The sequence below is a fragment of the Musca domestica genome, unplaced genomic scaffold, assembly GCF_030504385.1.
Source record: "Musca domestica strain aabys unplaced genomic scaffold, Musca_domestica.polishedcontigs.V.1.1 1, whole genome shotgun sequence".
NCBI lineage: Eukaryota > Metazoa > Arthropoda > Insecta > Diptera > Muscidae > Musca > Musca domestica.
Genome location: NW_026712114.1, coordinates 5,713,539 through 5,722,510, shown reverse-complemented (window position 1 = coordinate 5,722,510; position 8,972 = coordinate 5,713,539). Strand labels below are relative to the sequence as shown.

Below are 8,972 nucleotides of genomic sequence, written 5' to 3'. Positions count from 1 at the left end.
GGTCATCCCTGCTTAAAAAAAGAAAAATGAAATGCCGACCTTTAGATACTTATTAATTTATTATTAGCATTACACAGTTATTTGTTGCTCTAGTATGTAATTTAATTTTTCGTGCGTGGAATTAATTATAACCTATTTAAAATAATGTTCCGTAACTCCACTTTAACCCAAAAATTATTATATTCAATTTGCAAAATGGAGCGCACAATATAAATGTTAAATGGCAAAAATGTAGACCCGACTGTAAATGATGTGTGTGACAGGTCGTAAATCGATTTGGTGATCCCTAATTTATTTACATTCGCTCGCCAAAGTGGGGTTAGTTGGGCCAGTTGTTTTCGGGTTAAACATTTCCTTCGTAAGTTATAAATTAAAAACTAATAAAAATGGGCAAAGTAATGTCTGTAGTATCACGACAAATAAATCGCTTTAATGTGGAGAATCGGGCACACCGTGTACTCGAAAGGGACAAGCCTGTTCCGGCACCCAAATACGAATCAAATATAAGGGATATGGAACGGACAATGGAGTGTAAGCTATTTTAGGCTTTTTTTCCAATCTGATTGGAGCATATGTCTAAGATTTTGTTGTAAATTTAATATTCTTCTTTTTCTAGTGGATCCCAAATTCTTGGACAAACTGAATAAGAAGGACGAGGCTTTGGATCAACGTTTGAAAAGTGTTTATGTAACATCAGAGGATAAATTTGTGAGTAAACATGATGAAATGTTCAATGAATTGTTGTTTTCAATAATATATATCCTTTCTACAGATAGACTATGGTATAAAACGTAAGGAAACAGATGAAAAAGCATTGCCAATGGATCGTCGAACCCCCGAAGATTTTGAATTTGGTTATAAGGAACCCCATAGAGTAGCACCTGGACGTTGTACATTGAGGCAGGCCCTGCAATTTATAACCGATCATCAGACAGAGCCTGAGAAATGGACGGTAGCAAAAATTTCCGAAGAATATAAATTGAAACCAGAATTAACAGGTAAGTTATAAACGATTGATCAACAATGTCTTGATATTTATAATCTAAGTTTTTTTTTACAGAAAATATTCTCAAATACTTTAGAAGTTACAGTATCTATATACCCGACATAAAGCAAAAGGAGTCTATATTAACGCAAACCAAACGAAAGATGTTGCCCGACAGTACAGACAAACCCAAAGCAGAAGAATAATGCATCAACAAATTAGCAGCAATTTATTTCGTTTGGCTGATTATTTTCGAAGTGCATGAAATGCATGACTTAAGATTATTAACTAGAACAATTGTGAGATGCCTATTTGGATTCATATTTTTTGTAAATACCGTAAAGAGTGAATGAAGTGAAAGAAATATACGATTTAAGGATACAAAATCACACACAATTCCTTCGTTTTTTTTTTTTTTTTTTTGTAAATTTTATTTTTTTGTCATGTTGCGCCGATTTTTTATACAACAACATTTGGTGGACAATTATAAAGATTAAGAGATTTATCTTCAGATACTGAAACAACTTTATCATTTGATGCACTGTACTTAACGCCCCATGCCTGATCACTGTGCTCCGAAAAGGTATGCATACATTTCCGTTCGGCAAAGTCCCATATTTTAACTGTAGTATCGCTTGACGATGAGGCGAAACGTTTGCCATCTTCGGAAAATGAGACACACAATACCCATGACGCATGTCCCGAAAGTGTACCGGCCACATCAGAATGGGCACTAAAGAAAGGAGAAATAGCAATTAGAAAATGAAGTCAATATTGGAAATTTAAATTGTTTGCGGTTTACTTACACATCATACAACTTCATATGACCATCATCAGATGCGGTTAGTAACATTTGCGAGTTGGGGGAGAAACATAAACTGCGTACAGGCATGGCATGACCTTCCAATGTTTGTGTTACTTTGCCAGCTGCCACATCGAAGATGGTAATAATACCATCAATAGCACCGCTCGCAATATATTTACCATCTGGACTCTACAAAGAATGCAATATTATTTATATGCCCATTTCCATGTATGTATAATGGCTGGGTTTTCCATGACGATATGAAAGTGAAATCGAAAGAAAAATCCTGATGTTTTTTTTTTTCAAAATGTTGATTCTTATAAAAAACTATTGGAATTTGTATTTACTGTCGTACCGTCATGAAGCAACAGACCCTCAAACTTACATATGCTATGCTCAAGGTAAACTTTCCATTTTGGGGATCCAATATTTGTTCCTGTTTACCCGACCCCACATTATACATGGATATTTTGCCTTCATTCGAACCGGAGATGACATATTTATCGCATGGTGAAAATGCCACTGTCCACAAATCGACAGGTCCAAATGATAGCAAATGTTTCTGTTGGCCACTCTCAGAATCCCAAAAACATAAACTGGAATCCAAGGAACTGCTGGCAATTGCTGCAACAAACAAATATTTAATAACATTGACGATATTTGTATTTTGCCTATACCTACTTTTGCCATCGGAACTCACTGCCACCGATACAACACCCAGCGAATGTCCCTTCAATTGATGTCGCAGTTTTAATGTGTTATCCTCCTTGATGTCCCACACCTTAACCAAATCATCCAAACCACCGGTGACAATAAAATCTGTGGGTTCTTTCGCTTTACTTTCGAGTCCCAGAAAAGAATCTCTACTGGCATCCGGATCCTTTTCTGTAGCCGATTCATCTGCTGCAGATTTTTCAGCTGGTTGTGTTCGACCCCATGAACATGACCAAATACCATCTTCATGAGCCGTTTCTTCTTTGTGCAATAGGGAAAACTAAAATGGAAGTATATGATGTAGTAATTGTTGCTGTTAGCAATTGATATTTACCATTTTACTAAAAGAAAAATAAATAAAACGCCAAAGGATTGTCTGCTGCTGACTTTTTGGCAAATGTAGGAGGCCGGTAATAGGGACCTGTAGATCGTTTTAAGACAATCTCAGTAAAGTGTTTTAAACAGGGATCTAAAGGTTACTTGTCATTGGATATCAATTCATTTGGAATGCCAATTCATTCTTTTGATCTGTTGTCTGTGTAGCTATACTATAGACAACAGACTGGAAAAAAACTAGTTAATTTAGTTAATTTAAGGAAGAGGAACGAAAATATAGCCGAATATTTACCATTTTACTAAAAGAAAAATAAATAAAACGCCAGAATTGAAGATCGTGATTTTCTGCTGCTGTTTTTTGGCTAGGGATAGGAAAGTCGACTTCCGATTAATCTAATAATCGACCTTTAGTGCTCAAAGTTCTGGAATTCGAATTCGACTATGGACTTGGGTGAAAACCGAGTACTCGACTCGATTTCAAATTCCTGTACAACTAATGTGTCCTGTTCGACTTATGGTCAGTTCCAGAACTGCAAGAATGCAGAAGTTTTTACTATGATAACCGATTTTTCCTTTATGATATCAAAAAAAAATAAAAAAAGTTGTGCTTCTAAAGCGCGCGTCCTGGTGTTTTGTTGCAGAAGAGAGCGAATGGGCGTGGGAAACCAAAGTGAAAGTCGTCCCCAACGAAACGAATACTTGATAAAATAGGAATACTTTATAAAAAATAAACAGAAAACAAAATCCATGAGGGACCTCTGTTGTTTACGAATGAGACATGAGGAAAACAACACATTCACTTAAAGAGCACGGTGCTATATATAACCATTGTAAATATAATGTAAAGTGGTTTACAGACCATTGAACAAAACGGTGCAGTCACATGGATTGGGTAGGAGTTACAGGGAAAATGCATGGTAAAATTATTTTGCTTTTGCTTCCATTATATGCTTTCCATTTTATAGGAGGCCGGTAATAGGGACTTGTAGATCGGTTTCCAACCAATCACAATAAAGTGTTTTTACAACAGGGATCTAAAGGTTACTTCTCATGGGTTATCAACTCATTGGAATGCCTAGTCATTCTCTTGAGAAATGACACAACTACTGGGTAAAGTAGTTCTTTCGGAGCGTATTTAAACATATTGTTTTATTAATTTTACACATGAATTGTCGATTTTAGAATGAGGATCTGCCGGAAACTTTGCATTAACTACCAATGCGTCCAAGAAAAGTTACAGTTTACAGCGGTTTATTGACTGGTGGCAACATTGGACCGTAAAGAAACGGCAAATTGTAACGTAACTGTGTTTGTTTGTTTATTTTTTCCCAAAATGCAAGAGTTTGATTTGCATAACGGTAATACATGTCACCGATATTCAGTACTGCCAGAATACCGCCTTTAAAAAAGCAACAGGATGCCTTCTCATGACACCTGTCGACCACCTACATAAGGATGCGAAGGTCTTACCGGTGCGACAGCATAATAAAATGCCCAATCATCAAAATTAAATGTGAATTTTCTGACCAATTGTGATTAAAATCGAGTTCAACTTTAGATTCTTTCTTGTGCAATTTCGCCAAGAGATGATAACATTAATTTTTCTACTATTTGGTGGATATTATTAAAGAAATAAAATAAAAAATGCGTTAATTGTTACCTATTACTTGGAGAAAATGAAAAATCGGCAAACTATAACACACTCAAAAAACGATTATGATACGATTTTCACCATAGGCAAAAATCGATTTCCACTTTTAGACACCAAAATCGATAAAACCAAAAGTCGACTTACATATCCCTAAATTGTCAGAGAAAATATTGTCTTTTCTCAATTTCTCAAGTTCGGACGGTGTTTACGCGACGGAAAGAAAAATTCGAAAGAAAATAATTATCTTCTATTGCTAACATAAATTATGTAAAAAATAGTGATTGTATTTCAACGAAACCAACAGTGTCACAAAAATATTTGAGCAGCAAAAAAACTCAAACGTGTTCTAAAATATTGTAAGATATTATTTAAAAATTTATGAAAAAAATCTCCATTTGTGTGTGATTTATTATGTGTGGTGTGTCGTCTGTGTAGTTGGTTGTTGGAGGAAAAAAGTAACTAATAATAAAAAAACACAGGGGCACAAGAAGCAAAGTAAAAAATAATATGAAGTGTTAAGAAGAAATTGTTAAAAAAAGTTAACTATTTTTCTGTGCAAATAAAAAGAGATTTCAAAGAAATTTTTGTGTAGACAAAAAGGAATGAGTGGCAAGATGTGAAATATGAGTTGTAAAAAATGCATGAAATGACGTGAATGAATTCCATGTTGGTGGATAAAAAATAATAATTTCATATTGGTTGTCGGTATGAAATAACTGACTGGATAAATAAATGTTTGCAGACCAACACCGAGTTTTTGTGCTGCTGCTGCACCACACATTTTATTTTTTCGCTGGGGAGTGGGTGTGTTTGTGTGTGTTGTTGTTGCTGCTGCCGCCACTACTGACAGCAAGCATAGCATGCATGTTGGAGAAGTTCAATTCTAATCTTTTTCCCAAATATGACCATACAAATTTCCCCTTTTTGCTTTGCCTCGTGAACAATTCAATTGAAGATTTATTTATAAATGCTGTGAAATAATGTGTGTGTGTTTTTTTTTTTTTTTTCTCAAGAAAACTTTCGTTGTTACGAAACATTAATTGTAGTTAGCTGTAAATCTTATCGGATCACCAAAAAAATTCTTCTTACATAGAAGAGGAGCAGCAGCAAAAGAAAAAAAGTTCTATGTGAAGTGTGTGTGTGTGAGTGTGTTGTGCATGTTGTGTGCCCGTTTCTCTATTTTTACTTTTAATTTCTCTCATTACTGTGTGTTGTTGTTGTTGTTCCTTGCAGTTGATAGTTCTGTTATGTTCTCAGCAAGGCAACATAAATAACAATGAGGGAAACGATGGATGGAGGGGGAGACAGTGAAATGCAAGAAAAACATGCATTTTTTATTTGGATATCACATAAACAATGTGGGATAAAAATTCTAATTGGAGTAATTGAATAAAATTCTTATTGCTTGCTTTTGTCTAATTAATTTGATGTAGAAATCAATGAGAGCCCGCCATTTCTCCCTTTTTGTGGCATAAAGGGAGAAATGAAATTATGTTGAGAACGAGTTGAACATAAACAAAGATGTTGCCAGATTGTGTTAGAAAGGACATTAAAGGCGGGAATAATGGAATTTTAAAGAAATGCTGGAAAATAAACCTGGTTTTACTGGAAATTGGAAAAAATGAGTAAATTCGAATTGGAATTGTAAAAATTTCCAATTAATTTCTTTATCAGATACAGAGAACGATTCGCACAAGAGTTGAATATAAAACATGCTGTTAAAAAGGACAGTAAAAATGGAGACAGCGAAATTTGAAAAAATTGAAATTCAATTTGAAAAAAATCAAACTGGTTTCTTTCTTTTATCAATCATGAGAGCCGGCAATACTCTCTTTATGTCACAAAGAAGGAAGGGATAATAATCATAGACAAATTAAGATATAGACAACGAAAAGTTAGTTTGGTCTTTTTTTCCAGGTGGCTCTCATCATGTTTTGCATAGTCAACATGCTCATTTACGCGTTCAAGCCACTCGACTTCGAAAACACTTTTTATCGTTTTTCAAGAATTTCACTGGAGTATTCCCATTTTTTTCGATGTCATCTCGTAATTTTCACATTTATTTTATTATGGAACAATTTCCAACTGACAAATATCCTACAGTTTTTGTTATTTTTAACGTTTTAGAATTGAGTGACTTCAATATTCCCACTCAAACCCCTGAAACGATATAGACGACATCTGCTGATTCGATTTTTTTCGAAGATAAACGGTGAGAGCATTTCGTTGTCTATATTTTCATTTGTCTATGTAATAATATGAAATTAGAGCAGAAGGTAAACCACGACGTTGCCAGATTATCTGAAGTAGCATGCTTCAAAGGGCAATATGAAAATATGAATTTGGAAGAAATGTTCAAAAATAAATCTGCTCCGACTGAATAATTGGAAAAAAATCCAATTAATTTTCCTTCTTTAATCAATTGGATATTAAGTCGGATTTTTAAGGGCTATAAGAAAGTTTTTCAAAAAATCAATGCAACGTCATCAAATTTACAACATCTTTAGTTCGGGTCAGCAACGTAAACAAATAACAAATTTAGAAAAATTTGTTTCGATGTACCGGATAGAATCAAGTTTTCCGGGTTGAAAAAACCATATCTCATATAAAAATCAAAAAAAATCTTTATTTGAATTGATAATACCTAAGCAGCATCAAATTTATAATTTTTTTCCGGGTTGAAAGACCGATATCTACAGATCCTAGAAAGATATAAAACAAATATTCTAGCATTTACGAATGCTTCTAGTGTCAACTATAATTTGGCGTATATTTCGTTGTGAAATGGTGCCTTTTCGAATTTTGGGGAAATTTAAAAAAACTAAAATCCAGATCCAAAAAATAGCTAATTTTAATATGACTCCCGAACCGTTTCAAATAATCCCATATGAACCTTTGTTGGATAGGAATTTCCTTTGGCTTTCAAATGGAGCTTTATAATGTCCACATCGGTTTAGTTGGTCCGCTTCTATCACAGGTCTTGAACCCGGACTTTCGTGTCGAATATTCAAGTACGTCCCGCAAGAAAAAAATTACTTTCTCGGAATCAGGATATGAAATGATCTCTTTGGAAAAAGTTAAAAAAATCCAAGAGTTTTTACTAAACTAGAGTTAATCTATATTTAATTAGTAGGAATTTCGAGAAAGTTTGGAGATGGGCAATATCGGTCTACTCCTTCTGGTACCTCTCACACAAAATATCAAAATTTTCAAAGAAAATAATTTACTGCACAGAAGGAGAAAGGATAATCTAATTTTGCTCCAACTTTGCGAATCCTAACATTTGTATTAGTCCTAGGTCAGGTGCAAAAGTGGACAATATTAGTCCACTCCATCAAGTACCTCCCCTACAAAGGGTCAAAATTTTGAATAATTATAACTCTTATAAAATGGGATTTTCCGATTGTCTTCAAATTGCCGCACATCATAATATTTTTATTCGCCCAAGGTCTGGTGTGAAATTGGGGTATATCGATCCACTCCCTCTGGTACCTTCCCCACAAAGGGTCAACATTTTCAAATTCCATGAAGCTCATAAAACACGAAATTAACATCCGATTCCACTCAGACTTGGCACATCTCATTATTTCTATAAACATAAGATCTGTTATAAAGATGGTGGAAATCGGGCCATTCATTCTCGTACCTACCCCACAGAAGGTCATAGTTTGGAAGAATCAAAACGATCATAAAATCCGAAATATGTATCCCGTTCTCTTCAAATTAGACACAGCGCAATATTTTTACTAAGCCAAGGTGTGGTGTGAAATTGGGATATATCGGTCCACTCCTTCTGGTACCTCCACCACAAAGATCAAAATTTTGAGTATCCTAAAATTAAAAGATCCTAAAACGCGAAATTAACATCCGATTCCATTCAGACTTGGTATTTTTCAATATTTCTATCAATACAAGATCTGTTATAAATATGGTACAGATCGGACCATTTTTTCTGGTGCCTCCCACACATAGAGTTCAAGATTTTTGAAAAACAAAACGCTCATAGAAAGCTATATAAGTATCCAACTCTCTTAAAATTTCACACATCCATTAACTCAGCTACCAGAAGACTTGGATACTAACTATTTCGCAGAAACATTCAAATTCCATACGTTCTAAACAAAGAATTGCCTTTGGACCCAATTTCGCCGCACAAGATTGATCCGTAGTCTCCTGACAAACAAATTTTCCCCCCATTGCATAACTAATGAAAAATAATGGAAATTCGAAACAAAGCGAGGATTATTTATCTCCACTGCACAACTTGCAATATTTCAAATTCTAAAATGATTTGCAAAACAACCAATCATAATTATTTCGATTAACTGCCATTCTGTTGATGAATCATCAATCTTTTGTTAATCACAATTTGTTGCCATTTTTGTGCCTTAATTGTTTTGCGTTGCTTTGACCAAATATGGCCGACCAAAATAAATACAAAAAAATGAAACAAATTTTTCCGTTTTTCGACAAGGTTAGAA

General features: G+C 34.5%; 3 protein-coding genes across 3 annotated transcripts in view; 2 read left to right on the top strand and 1 right to left on the bottom strand.

The window, feature by feature from the left end:
* Positions 1 to 215: 215 nt before the first annotated feature.
* On the top strand, positions 216 to 1,381 carry LOC101894609 (protein NDUFAF4 homolog). The gene is made up of 4 exons (XM_005187762.4): positions 216 to 531; positions 617 to 708; positions 773 to 998; positions 1,061 to 1,381. The coding sequence occupies exons 1-4, from the start codon at positions 387 to 389 to the stop codon at positions 1,189 to 1,191; spliced, it is 594 nt and encodes a 197-aa protein (XP_005187819.1). The 5' UTR covers positions 216 to 386; the 3' UTR covers positions 1,192 to 1,381.
* On the bottom strand, positions 1,229 to 2,970 carry LOC101894343 (superkiller complex protein 8). Its single transcript, XM_005187761.4, has 5 exons — positions 2,839 to 2,970; positions 2,472 to 2,784; positions 2,176 to 2,414; positions 1,792 to 1,979; positions 1,229 to 1,718 (listed from the first exon to the last, which is right to left on the bottom strand). The coding sequence occupies exons 1-5, from the start codon at positions 2,839 to 2,841 to the stop codon at positions 1,445 to 1,447; spliced, it is 1,017 nt and encodes a 338-aa protein (XP_005187818.1). The 5' UTR covers positions 2,842 to 2,970; the 3' UTR covers positions 1,229 to 1,444.
* A 1,689-nt stretch (positions 2,971 to 4,659) lies between these two features.
* Positions 4,660 to 8,972, top strand: part of LOC101887289 (F-actin-monooxygenase Mical) — a 159,412-nt gene continuing 155,099 nt past the window's right edge. Inside the window, exon 1 of the mRNA XM_059124179.1 lies at positions 4,660 to 4,847. The gene's annotated coding sequence lies outside the window, so the exon portion shown is untranslated. The remainder of the gene's footprint in view (positions 4,848 to 8,972) is intronic.